The 14554-nt window shown below is 42.9% G+C and overlaps 1 protein-coding gene across 13 annotated transcripts in view; it reads right to left on the minus strand.

Moving 5' to 3' along the window:
• PRDM2 (PR/SET domain 2) overlaps positions 1 to 14554 on the minus strand; it is a 125855-nt gene that overhangs the window by 40591 nt on the left and 70710 nt on the right. For 11 of the 13 annotated variants that reach the window (XM_055262623.2, XM_063631790.1, XM_063631792.1 and 8 more), the window contains 2 exons: positions 11339 to 11449; positions 1667 to 6086 (listed from right to left, as the gene is read on the minus strand). The exons of the other annotated variants lie outside the window; for them this stretch is intronic. In XM_055262623.2, the coding sequence (XP_055118598.1) occupies positions 1667 to 6086; positions 11339 to 11449 (4531 nt within the window). The remainder of the gene's footprint in view (positions 1 to 1666; positions 6087 to 11338; positions 11450 to 14554) is intronic. 13 annotated transcript variants of the gene reach the window in all.

A 14554-nucleotide genomic window follows, 5' to 3' on the forward strand; every position in this document is an offset into this window, starting at 1 on the left:
TGTAAGTGGGGCCCAGTACAAAACAAGCATTTCTTTTAGATAATACTGAAGACAAAAGGGATAGAAACAGTACATTCTAAAGCATCAACCACCTGGGAGGTGTTTTATAGTACAATCTGTGAAAATGAAGGCACATTCTGCTTGTTGAAGACATAAGCAACTTGAAAAGGACTCAATTTGATCATGTCCTATTGGTGTGGCACCTCCAGACACAGACTGAGCACAAACAGGTGCACAATTCAATTACTAAAAGCAAGCAGCTTTGACAGCTGATAACACAGGTGCTTTTCAGCAGAGCTAATCTCCAAGATGCTACCTATGTATGTGCCGTGGCCAGAGACCGAGCGTTGGTCAGATCTATGGCAACTAAATATTTAACACATTTATGAAGTAGCTTTTTAAAAATCTGATCCATTAATCCTACAGTAAATCATTCAAATCAGCCTTAGCTAATGATTCTTCTCTATCGTTAGCTGTGATTTAAGGCACACCAGCATTAAAAATTCTACCTGATCAATTATGCAGGGCTAATGGCACCTCTGTGTCCTCATGACCTCTACAAAATGGCAGTCGCGTCCACACTTAGGATCCCTAATTCTGCTTGCTTAAAAGACCAAAGAATTTTCAGACACCAAAAGCTATAGCATGAAAGCCTAGAGTCAGGTGGCATACTGTGAAAAGACAAGACTTAAAAGTATTTTGCAGAAATGCTATCTGATGAGTAATTTTCACATGAGACTGAACTATTCAGAAACAGCAGGAATTCCAATACACATCCACTTCGGACAAAGGACTTAAGAAAGTTTGAGAATCCAATGTAACAAATTTAACCACTGCCCTCTCTCTTCATCTGTCACTGAGAACAGTTCTTAATATAGGAAGCACAGGGAATAAAGCAGTAAAGTCACTTCAAATCTAAGACAAATCCTTCTATCGTTACTGGGGAAACAAAGGCACTGACAAATGAGGCTGACACGCCCTGGGTATCACACACGCCTGAAAGAGCCACAAGGGTCCTGCCTGGAGTTCCAAGCACGTCTCTCCTGCTCTGCTTCCCATCCGGAACCTGACTTGTTTACTGTCCTATGGCTGAGCTCAGGAGGTGGGGGACAGGGCATAAGGCCTTTTTAAAGGACTATGTTTTGTTTTGTTTTGAACAATGCAATCAATTGTTAAAATTTAAGCATTGGCAATTCTGAAAGAAAGTCTCAGGTACTAGATCTATGCTGAAGTCACAGAAATATTAAACAAGATTGTAACACGGTTTACTAATGAACTTAGTGACCCGTCTTAACCTAAGAAATGTTCCATGATGGGAAAATAAGACACGTGACACTGAGCTATTACCCAAGACATAAAGGAAGTTTGAGAAGATTTCATCTTTTCTTAGAGCACTTTTGAGAGCTTTTCTATAGTTTTAAATTCAATTTACATCTGGCCATATTAAAGAAGTGGCACCACTTTGTGAGTCCTAAGTCTGAAATTAGAGCTATTTATTCATCTCTAAAAGCAGCCAAAGCAATGACCCTTCATGCCTTTAACTTATGCAACAGCTATTTCCTTTAAGTGGAAAAAAAAAAAAAAAGCAACAAGAAACCAAAAACGCCCGTAGGCAAGGATACTGTCGCCTTCCCGGTCTTTCCCTCCCACCAGCTCCTGAGCTTACCTGAAGTCCTTCAGCTCCTGCTTGGCGCTGCCATCTTCTCTCCTGTTCTCACTCAAGTCAGCAGCAGCTGCCAGCTGAAGGCTTCGGGTGACTGGCCCCCCACTCCGCTCTCTAGATTTTATATTGAACCGGTCTGTTCTTTTCTTACTCGCCAAGGTGGATTTGCTTTGTAAAACAGCTTTGCTTTTCTGTACCCTCACGTGCAGGCTCCGCGATGTTTTGCTGGAAAGCTGAGAATGATTCTTGGCCACAGCTTTAGGTTTTTTCCCCTCAACATGAGTTATTTTGGCCATTCTTATCGGGCTGGAGTTCCTTAAAGAGGAGGAGCTTGGTTTTTTGGATTTCACCGAAGCTGCAAACTTGACGTTCTGCTTGGACCTGAAGGATGAGGAGGGAAGCGGGACTTGGGTGGGGCCTGAGCTGCGGGCTCTCGTCTTGCCCAACGGAGTCTGCATGCTTTGCATTTTAATCTCTGCATCCGCTGTCCGTCTGCGGTGGTTGCTGTTACTGTTTTTGTCACTACTTGCAGGTGATGAGTGTCCACCTTTCTTAGATGAATGAGAAACTTTTTTTTTGGGAGGAGAAAGGGGTTTTTTGGGACAGCTGAAGGCAGCGTGTTTATTCAGGCTTCCAATGTAAGTGAACTCTCGATTACAGTAAGGGCAGATGTGAGAGGATGACTCACAAGCATTTTTCAAGTCAGCCTTCTGCTTTGCAGATTTGTTTTTCTGAAGAATTGCTTTCTGCACTAGCTGATTTTTTTTCTTCAATGCATTTAATTTGAGCTTATTCGACGACATTTTGCTGAGCTCAATACTAAAGTTTAGCCTTTTGGGCTGTCCCATTCGTCGGAAGGCATTTTTCCCAGAGTTATCTAAAACCACCACGCCATTTTTGGGTTGCACGGTTTGTTTTAACGGTACTGGGTTTTTCTTAGGTGTGTACCTCTTCTTGTCACTTGCAGAAGCACATGCCAGTATATGTTTGTGCAACTCCGGCATGTTGTCGACACCTTTTCCACACTTTGTGCAGCGAATGGCAGTAGTAAAAGTCTGTGGAATATTGTGTGTAGTGAAATTTGTGGCTGTCACACCAATCCCCATGGGGTTACGGTGATGGTACTGAAATGGAGGTGGTTTAAAGCTTGGGTAATGCTGATTGAGACCCAATCGAACATCTGGATCTTTTGTCTTTATCCCAGAAGCCATTATTTTTATAGTCGTGTAAAGCTCTTCAGAGGAATCGTTTAACTCCTCTTCTTCTTTAGAAGTTTCTAAAGGATCTTCTGGCAAGCTCTGCATATGCTCTACATGGGCCTTGCTGGGATCTGTAAAGTTCTGGGGCCTCAGAGTCCCACTTTCAAACTCGTGATGTGTGCACACCTTATCTGGGTGGAGATCTCGCTGGTGCTGCTGCAAATTGCACAAAAAAGCAAATTCTTTTTTACAAACAGAACACACAAAGATATTCCCAACTCCATGAAGCAAAAAGCGATGTTCTGACAAGTCCGTTTTATCCTTAAAAAGCTGCACACAAAATTCACATTTGAAGGGCCATTCTTCAGCATGAATAGATAAATGTTTGGTTAGATCTTTAATGGAAAGAAAAGGTGATTCACAGACGTTGCAAACAAAGTTTTTGTTGAATGTTTCCTGAACAACAACATCCTGTTCAGCAGCAGACTGGGGCTCTTCCCTGGGTTTCAGACCTTCATTCTCTAATTCCTCCTGTTTGAAAGATATCATGGGGAGAGACGCCTCCAGATTATCACCAGAGGAAACAACAGATGATATTGCAGAGAGAGGAGGTGGAGAAGGAGAAGAGGAGGAAGATGAAGAAGAAAATGAAGACGAGGAGGAAGATGAAGAGGAGGAAGAAGAAAGTGTTGGAGGCCCGGGTGAGGTGGCAGACATCAGGGGCTCCACGGGAGGAATGGGAGAGGGAGAGGGGGACACTGTTGGGGACAGAATTGGAAGTGGTGACTGTGCGGTGGCATTTGAGAGTGGAGAGGGGCATGGGTGTGGAGATGCACTGGAAGAGGGGGCTGGAAGAGGTACGGTAGGAAGGAGGGGAGGGGGCGGAGTGGCAACAGTTAATACCGGGGGACAGGGTGGAGGGGAAGAGGGATCTGTGGGGATCAAGAGAGGAGGCAGCTGACCGGATGAAAGGGAGGGTGTCTGCAGGGCAGGTGATGAAGGACAGACATCAGGTGTGGACTCAACAGTAGGGGCAGGGAAACCAGAGTCTGGACCGAGGTCAGGATCTGGCTGAGCTTCTAGGGATTTACAAGGACTCGGGCTCCTGGTCACATCTGCAGGGTTTTCTACAGGTAAATCAATGCCATTATATTCATTGAGAAGAACCTTCTGCAGCATGCAGGTGGTTGGTTTCCTTTTCTTTACAGCACTACACGTAGGCTGCACTGAATGGTTTTCTTTGAATTCCTTGCCTTCAGAGTCACTACAATGTTTTTTATGCACACTGAGATCTAAGACAGATTCCCACTGGACCGGAGTCTTGCCTGTACCCTCAGCCTTCTGTTTGACACCGCTGGATAAATCCAGTGGCTGCTGGTTGCACACACTGCTAAAAGCAGAACTGGCTGTCCACTCTTTAGACATTTTATATTCATCAAAGCATGGAGGGCTCACAGTTTCTCTCTCATCTCTCCCAGACAAACTCCATGCTGGTGAGTCACTATGACTTTCTAATTTGGATTTTTTGGAAGTCAGCCCTGCATCGGTCCATGCTGCTTTCCCATCACTTGGCTTTCCAAAGTCTCGAAGGGCAGGACTGTGCTGTGGAGAACTGGGAGGAGAGCTGGTCCGCCTCTTAAACCTACTTGAGGTCACAGGCAACATTGATGCAGGAGCAGACACACAAACAGGACCTAATTTAGCTATTTCAGTTGCTGAAATCCCTGCAGGAGGAGTTAGTTTATCTTGGGTTTGAAGAAGTTGTTTGAGCTTTGATGACAAATAAACACTTTTCTCTTTATGGAAAGACACTGCCTCTGTTGTTGATATGCTAAGAGGAAGACTTAAGGAGCAAGAGGGGGCCATGGGGTCAGAGTCTGTTTCGGCCTTAATTTTGGGCAGTGCAGGCGGGCTGGCAGTTCTTCGCTTCTTGGCCTCACTATTTGTGCTGCCCGAAGGCTCTTTAGGAAGATCTTCTGTTACAGGGACCTGTGTGGTCTTTATATTTTGAGTAATTTCCACTGTAACTGGAGTGAGCAGACAATTTATACCATACAAATCGGCCGAAGCAGACTCCATCTCAATCACATCACAGTTACTAGTGTTGTTATTAGTTTGAATTTTACCATCAATATAGTAATTTAAGTTTTCAGAGATATTGCTAGAAATGTCCATGATGTACACGTCATCTGCTTCCCCTTCCTCCTCTGGCTCTGTGCTTGGTACATAGACGTTCTGGGTGGCCTGGGCCTGTTCTGCTGGAGGCTGGGGCTCTTCAAGGCCTCCTTTTCGCCGTACACCTTTGGGAATCAGATGACGTTCGTGAACTCTACGCTGATGCCGTCTCATATTAGTATGAGTTCCAAAAACCTTTTTACAATATTTGCACGGATGAAGTTCTTTAACTTCCCCATTCTCTTCTACGACAGAAGAATTTATTGTGTCTTGGGAAGCCTTCTCTGAATTCACAATCAGACAGTCTGGCCCAAGATTGGGAGGACTCGATTCATCTTTTGAAGCAACGTTTTCTCCAGATGCTTTGACATCAGTCAGATCCTCTGACGACTGTAGTGTTTGGCTGGGTTTCCGCTTTAACCCTGCTTCATGGCGCCGCTCATGTCGCCGCCGGTTAATCTGTGTGCCAAAGGCTTTCCCACAGTACTTGCATTTGAAAGCATGATTGACGGTGGATATATGGATATGCATGTGACGCTCAAGCCCCTGTTTGGTTGTAAACTTCCTTTCACAATGCTGACACGGAAACATAAACGTTTCAAATACATCACCATTGGCCTCTTCTTTAGTTCTGGGGATTTGCATGGCAGGTGTTACCTCTGAGGAGTCTTCAAGAGTTTCTTCTGAAGTTGTTTTTGGTTCCTCTAATAAATCTTCTGGCTTCTCATCACACCGTATTTCTGGCTCTTTCACAGAACTTTCATTTGGCATGCTGGCTTCTTCTTCCCCCTCATCTTCCAACTCATCGTCATCATCTTCTTCTTCTTCTTCTTCTTCTTCATCCTCCTCCTCTTCCTCCTCCTCCACTTCCCCCAAATCATTCAACTCATAAGCTGCCGCCTCTAATCGCTCGTCTGGTTCTGGCTGTGGCTCCCAGGCAGGGGCAGGGGTTGCTAGTTCTGGAGGCACCTCCTGACTGGCCACCTCCTGGAAGGTGGCCGGCTGCTCAAGTGCTGAGGCTGAAGGCTTCTCTTCGTCTTCTTTAGGACCTAGAAAGCACATGGAAGCAGAAGCATGGAAGTGAAGCATGGGAAACCAGCTACTTGGTGAACAATTTGAATGATTCAAGTTATTTCTCTTACCACCTAAAACATAAGGGAGATGATGATGAACAATAAATTACTTCTACTTTATATATGTAATTGACAAAGTTGTATTGGATATGGATCCATTTCATTCATCCATTCATTCAACAAGTATTTAGAGTACCAGCTATGTACCAGGCAATATTCCCGGCAGTGAGGATACACACACGAACGCAACAGACAAGGATGTCCATGTGGAGCTGGGGTTTTGTGTTTAGTTGCACATAGACACAACTCTGTTTACAGAAACTGTAGTGTTTAAAATTGTGTTGGAGTAGTCAATACTACATTTTAGGAGTAGTTGTAAATTCTAATTTCTCATGACTCCAAACTGGAAACAGTTCTTTACCAGACGTATCACCAGGTTAGATCCTTGCAAGTTTGTCTGGAATAAATGATCCTCTCTCTCTCTTAATTGAAACGTTATACTCAGAAGCTAGAACACTTTGTAGAATCATGTAATCACAAGTTTTTGAAGCTAGACAATCTTTGGAGATCATCTCTTCTAAGCCTAGCCAACTTATTAAGAACTCAGGAGCATCTCACTGAAGGGAATAGAAATCTGCAGTCACTTCAGAGTCCCTAGGCCTAGCCTACCTGAGGTGGGTGGTAGAAGGCGGTCAGGGAAGGACTTGCTTAGAAGGTGACAGTGGAGGAGAGACCTAAGGAAAATGAGGCATGCAAATATTGGGGGGGGTTAAGGGGGGTGGGAGGAGGAGCCTTACTGGATAGAGGAACCCTCAAAATGCATAAGCGCTGAGTCAAGAACATACTAGATGTGTTCAAAGAATAGCAAAGACGTCGGTGAGGTGGGGAAGCTGGGCAAAGTGAGGGCAGGAGGTAAGACTAGAGATGCAAACAGGGGCCTACTTACACAAGCCCCTGCGGGCTGCTGGCTTTTACTCTGAGTGAAAACAGGGAGCTACCAGAAAGATCTAACAGAAATATAGAATCTGACTTGTATTCAAGAGAATCACTCTGGTTACTACAAGGAAGACAGTGAACCCTACGTGACAAGGGTGGAGACAGATGGACAGGACAGGGCCCACTGCATCCTCCAGGAGAGGCAGGATGGTGGCACAGGGGTGGCAGCAGGGCGGGACTACAAGTGCTCTGGATATATTTTGGCGATGAAGTTGACAACGTGCCTGCTGACTGGCTGTGGTGAGAGAGAAGAGGAGATTCCACAGAACTGCGATAATCCTGGCTAATAAAGTGTTGGAAGACCACAAGAGAAGCAACTGTGGTCTGTGTGCATGTGCGTGTTGTGGGGGAAATCAAGAGCTTACTTCAGATGTGCTAAAGTTTAAGGTACCTGATTATAGACATCCAAGTGAATATATTAAGTAGACAGCTTTATATGTATCTGGAATTCAACAAAGAGGCTGGCCTAGAAATTTCAAAGTCCTAGAGAAGGCCAGAGAATGTATTTAGAGCACTGGACTGGATGAGGTCACCTGGCAAGTGAACGCAAGCAGAAGAGGGATGAGAGGATTGTGTCCCAGATGACTCCACGACTGAGGCTGGGGGAAAGGCCAGTGAGGTATCCAGAGAACCAAGAGAGTGGTGGCCCTTCGGCTAAGTAAAGAAACTGCTTCAAGGAGGGAATGATCAGCTGTGTCCAGAACTCCTGATGGGTTGGACAAAATGAGGACTGAGAATGGAACATTCCATCTGCCAAGGCAGAGGTCTTGTGATTGTGACAGCAAGTGGAGTAGTGGGGACAAATGTCTAACAGAGTTCCTAAGAGAATGGAAGGAGACAGGAGAGACAGGGAGACTATTAGCAACTCTTTCAAGTTTACCTGTAAAGAAAAAGAAATGGGAGGAGAGACTGGAAGAAAACACAGGGACAACAGGGGATTCTTAAAGACAGAAGCTGTAATCGCGGTTTCATGCTAGTAGGAATGGTCCCCAATGCTGCTGTCGTGACGGTCCCACTTGCTGCACTGCAGAAGCGGTCCCCTCTACTGCAGGCACTGGGAGAGTTAAGAAAGGCTCCACGGAGGAGGCAGAGCTATTCTGACTTCTTCTCCAGGCTACATTACCTGGCTGTTCCCCCAATCACTTGCAAATACTGACTTAGCACCCACTATCTGCCAGTACTAGGTAAACAAGACTGTCAAGATCCTTACCCACAGAGAGCTTCACTTTAATATAAGCCACATACAAGCAGGAAGGCAACGAAACTATAGCACATTAATGGCTGTGTTTATGGAAGTGAGTGTGGTACGGAAGCATCTCATATGGGCTTGATTAATCAGGAAAGGCTTCTTAGAGAAAGGACTAAGCAGACCGAACCTGAAGAATACAAGAATTAAGGACAGAAGAGGAAAAGCAAGCAGAAAAGAATCAAAACATAGAGAACACTGTAAATTAATGTGGACTTATCTGGGGACAGTGGGGAGCCACTGAAGGTATTTGAAAACAGGAGACTGCTGTCTGGGAGATTCAGCTGCAGGGTGGGTGAAAGGATGGGGTAAGGTCATCACTGGAGGCCAAGGAGCAAGACTGGCAGAGTGGAATGAGAATGGAGATGCTGGCTGCTGTGCTAAGAAGAAAGGGGAAGAGGCAGTGGAGGCAGAAAAGAGCAGCCAGACCCTCACGATCTGAGAGGCCTGCTACTGATGGGGACTGCATGGATACAGTGGGGAAGAGGTCAATGCCAGGTATTACTCATACAAGCTCACTTATTCAGTCCTAGCCCCCTTGCTGTTTCCCAGGAATATCGGGAATTACTGTTTCCCATCTGCTACTACCTTTACTAGCAATGAGGTTTCTGTCTCCTAACAGAAACAGCCTTCTCTCCCCCAGACTAATTTCATAAATTCCATGAGCTTTCCACAAACTGGAAAACCAGTCATTTGACGGTAGTAACGTATTTCAAATTAGGAGCTACCTCTCTTTTCAAAGACATTTTCAATAGAGACCCAGAATACTGCCAAAAGAGTTGAAATGAGACAACAGAAAATGCAACTCTAAGGCTCAGAAATTTCCTAATAGACTTCATTTTCAGTCAAAATCTGTGGCCTCTTTTGATGGGGAAAAAATGTCTTTCCCCATGACTGGTAAATAATCCCAGATATAAAACTGTCCAAAGTAACATAAACCGAAGTCTGCACAGCTCCATTAACAAGCACGGCCCATGCCAGAGTGGGTCCACACACTTTATGTGGTCTGTGGAGTTTTGAACATAAAGGGAGGTTTGGGAGCACAAAGAAGAGTCTGAACTGTTTGCTCATGGTACAGACCATGTGCTGAGGACAATGCAGAACATTCAGGGGAAGCCTACGACACCACTTTGACCAGCTGTGCCACATACTGGGGGGTAAAGAGCAAGTGTCATTTTTCTTTTTTTTTTTTCTCTGAGACAGAGTCTCGCTCTGTCGCCCAGGCTGGAGTGCAGTGGCATGGTCTCGGCTCACTGCAAGCTCCACCTCCTGGGTTCACACCATTCTCCTGCCTCAGCCTCCCGGACTACAGGCGCCCACCACCACACCTGGCTAATTTTTTTGTATTTTTAGTAGAGACGGGGTTTCACCATGTTAGCCAGGATGGTCTCGATCTCCTGACCTTGTGATCCACCCGCCTCAGCCTCCCAAAGTGCAGGATTACAGGCGTGAGCCACCGCGCTGGGCCAGCAAGTGTCATTTTTCATGGGACCTGATGTTGTATCAGGAGAAAAATAATTATCTTGAATTACTGAAGAGTAGGTGACTGTTGAATCTGTTTTCTAATTCTACCACTACCAAAGAGTGAGGTTCCTTAGTAATTTTTGTTGTTCAAAAAAAACTCTCGGCAAACCTGCAATGAGGAGGCAGAACTTAGTTTTAAGACTCTGGGAAATGAACTTGACTATTCTTGTTTCATAAAATGGCACAGAAAATTATAATCTTTTATGAATGTTATCATCACAAACAGTGCTTAAAAATTGTTATGAAAGGCATCCAAAATATTTTGGTTATTTTCCTCTACAAATATTTCTTAAAAGAGTCACAAACCTGTCTTCTGAAATTTGCCTACTTGGGTCACTATAAACAACTCAAGTAAGCTGCAATCTGCAAAAATTTGCCCATGGCAAATTAAGACACACCTCCTTCCCTTCTGTATCAATAGTCTCAATATGGTGGCCCAACTGCAATGAGCACAGGGCAAGCTGTCTTTCTGATTAACTTTCAATCCATGCCTCTTGGTTGAATTCTTACGTCATGGCAGGCCTAGAATATTATCATCAGAGGGACTATAAAGGAGAAAATTTTAAGGGGAGAAACATGAAGAGAGAAAATAAGAATTTAAATTCTAACAAAAAACAAACACACTTCATTCTGTACACTTTTTGTTCTGTTATACAAAAATCAAAGTCTTTGACATTGTAAGTAAATGCTTAATTTGAAGTATAAAACATATATGTATTAAAGTGTACAAATAGTTGAGTATATAGCAAGATAAAATTTTCACTAAATATATATACCCATGTGACCATTCCACAGATGAGTAATAGAAAACAACAAGCACCCCAGGTGCCTCCTCATGTCCTTGCTATCACTATTTTTTGATGGTTTTGAACTTTATGCTATTTTTAAATGCAATCGTATGTTTCATTTTATTATCATTATTTTTATTTTTTTAGAGACAGAGTCTCACCCTGTCACCCAGGCTGGAGTACGGTGGGGGGATCACAGCTCAATGTAGCCTTAAACTCCTGGGCACCAGTGATCCTCCACCTCAGCCTGTCAAGTAGCTAGGACTAAGGCACATGCCATCATCTTAGCGAATTTTCTTATTTTATTTTCTTTTGTAGAAATAGGGTCTCACTATATTGCCCAGGCTGGCCTCAAACTCCTGGCCTCAAGAGATCCTTCTGGCTCAGCCTCCCAAAGTGCTGGGATTACAGGTGTGAGCCACCACACCTGGTCTCATTTTATTTTAACAAGGGAACAAGTTCATTTTTAAGAAGAAAAGTCTTTCACAATTGTTTGAAGGGAAGGTAGCATATAGAAGGCTCAGCTTACCATATTAAATTTAGGCAGCTTTTTTACTGTTTAACCTCATAAAGATCCTAAATGATTCTCAGAAGGACAATATAAAGAGATACAAAGTTAGATTCACTGGGTACATACACACCGAATTCAGACCAGGCCAATATCACAAGCTTACCTTCTGCAGAATCTCTCATATTTGCAGAGGTGAAATCTGGCTCACTTGTCTTCAGTTGTATGTCTTGGATTTTGTTTCCTTTGTTTTTATTTTCCTGGGATTTTTTCTTCCCTGAAACACAATTTTTTTTATTTATTCATTCATTTATTTTTTTTTATTTATTCATTCATTCTTTCATTCCCTCATGTGTTATTCTGAATTACTGAAGAAGACAATTATTAATCCAATGAAGAACACTGTATATTCCTGGGCATTTACCACTTTGGATTCCTAAAGAAGGGAATGAATGATGACTGTAAATACTCTGTTACAAAGGTAAATTATGGCAGAAGGGAAGAGAAAGAAACACATCAATCTTGCATTTTTGAGAATCTTGGGCATTAATTAGTTCCCTTCATAGCTATAATGACTATCAAATTATGAGGTAACGTTACTATTGATGTCAAAGGAAAATTAGTAATAGCATTGAATTTCAACGCCACACAGCTAATAGGGATTGGCTATTTGTAAGAAGCATATTAGAGAAAAACAGTATGTTATAACTTGGGGCCCTTTTAGCTAAGACATGATTATCCATAATTGTTGGAAGCAAAACAAGAGAAGCAGAGATTCTGCTGAATTTCAAAAGATACACATTCACAATGGCTCAAATACCAAATGCAGAGTAATTATGAATAATTCACTGTCCACCAGCATGGCACTCTGAGAGCCCTAAGGGATCTGACTGTAGGTCCAGTCCAGGTCAATATTTCATTAACAATTCAGAGGATGGAATTCAGAAACACTGACTGCATTCCAAGTGGTACCATACATTTACAAGGTAAGATTAAATTGCAACATCGTTCTGATAAGCTGGAACAATGGAACTAAAGTCACGAAGCTAAGAAACTATTATCTATAGGAGTAATAATACTGAAGAAGTCAGAAGCCCAGTTTCTTTAGGATTTAACCAGAATTTGTAACCTTTCTTTTACATTTTTTAATTACCAGATTTCTATTTTTCTGGAAGCTGGTGTTTCAGTCTTCAGATCCAGACAGATCCCCATTCTTCCCTAACAATCCTCCTTTTTCTCCGGTGCTCTCCCCCAGACAAACCTCCACCAGCTTCCAGAACTACAAGCCTCTGACACCTTTTACCTCTACATTAGTAAAATCAAACTAAAAACGACTTAAAGCTGCTATATACATGTAAAGTTATATTCTCCACAACAGAGAATCACTACTGGGAAGCATAATTAGCTAAAAATGTAAACAGACAAAAATGAGGTCAGAGACATAAAACAGCATCATTGAAAACATCTAGATTAAAAGTAGAAACATCAAGTACAATACAAAGCAAAAACAAATCCTAAAAGACACCACCAGATTTTGACAAAAATTTGAGACATAACCTTAACAGTCAAATTTTTGCTTGTTAGTCTTAAAACGCAAATTCTAAAATACCATTTTAAACACTTTTTTTTTTTTTGAGACGGAGTCTCACTCTGTCGCCCAGGCTGGAGTGCAGTGGCGCAATCTCGGCTCACTGCAAGCTCCGCCTCCCGGGTTCATGCCATTCTCCTGCCTCAGCCTCCCGAGTAGCTGGGACTACATGCGCTCGCCACCATGCCTGGCTAATTTTTTGTATTTTAGTAGAGACGGGGTTTCACCGTGTTAGCCAGGATGGTCTCGATCTCCTGACCTCATGATCCGCCTGCCTCGGGCTCCCAAAGTGCTGGGATTACAGGCATGAGCCACCATGCCTGGCCCACACACCTAATTCTTCAGCCCATAGGAAGTCCGATTTTTTTGCCACTACATTTATAAGGGTTTGAGCAAATAAATTCCTGATAGCCTGTCTATCCATTCATTTCCAAAGGCACTTAAAATGGAACTCAAGAAACAAGCACACACTTCATCGGGACCACACTTTGGTGATAACAAGAGTGAAGGATCTGCATGGAGATGACCAACATGCGTCTCCAGATGAAGAATTATAAGCCAATCCCCTCTATAAGGGGCACAAACATCTAAGCACCTTTCCACAGGCATAACCTCCTCTTGCGACTCTTTCTCCCTTTGTCAACAGCATTTTGTCTAAATCAGATAATGACAAAGGTTCTTCAGGGATCCAGTTTTGTTTAAGGGAATTTGGATTCTACCCCCTTTCCACCAGTTTTTTTATGCTTATGACATAAGCTAGTTCTGCCTGTGTGTGATGCTCAGCCCATATTAGATTACTGATAGCAAACAAAATGTTTATCGCCCACCCACATCCATAATGCAAATATAAATGACTACTGACATAACTTCTCTGTGCTGCAACTGATGTGTGAGGAAATTCACGGCTTCTTTTATTACCATGTGAAGAGAGTTCCTGGCGTAGCCCACAGATTCAAAAATCATATTCAGAAACTTTTTCCCTGAATCCAAACAATGACATTTTTATAAGACATACCCCTCAGGTATCCCCAAACAGGCCAAGGAATGTGGCTTTTTTTTTTTTACTGATCATTTACTTAGTACTTACTTAGTATGAGCTTTTAAAATAAATTAAAATGGAGAGGTGTAATCTAAACCTTCACTCCTTGCATAAACCTTACACACATTTAAAGAAGGGCCACACTGTAAAATTTAATAGAAAAACAGATGTCAATTCGTTGTAATACAGTCACTTGCAAAAGAAATGCAAAGATTTTTCTACAACCTCCCAAGTGCTGTACAAACCCAGTCTGTAGGTCTTATAAAAAGCAAAGTACACTGTTCTATATGTAAATAGAGTATTAAATAAGTAAAATGTCTAGATTTGCATCTTAACAAAAGGAAGTACAATCTTAACACCATAAAGATGCATGCACTCAAAATTAAATCACGTAACTGTCTAAAACGTAAAGTGCTATTTTAAGTTTTATTCCCTAAGAACGTTAGAGCACCTAGCTGATACTAAATGTCAAATGTCCTTTTTTGGACAAACAAAACCTAATCAGTGAGAACTCCCTTTTCTCTCCCCAGGTGTCCTCTTTAAAGGCCATGACCCTGGAAACCTAATCCACTGTGAGGAGAAGCCATTTGCAGTAGGTACATCTCCAGTATCCTATCAGAGGACTAAGGAGGGTATCCCGCCACAGACCACTACAGGGTACCAGGGCGCCTCAACCGCAGCACAAATGACATCTGGGCCAGATAATCCTTGGCTGTGGAGTGGGCTGTCTGATGCACTGGAAGATGTTTAACCGC

Source organism: Symphalangus syndactylus, chromosome 22, assembly GCF_028878055.3.
Source record: "Symphalangus syndactylus isolate Jambi chromosome 22, NHGRI_mSymSyn1-v2.1_pri, whole genome shotgun sequence".
Lineage (NCBI taxonomy): Eukaryota > Metazoa > Chordata > Mammalia > Primates > Hylobatidae > Symphalangus > Symphalangus syndactylus.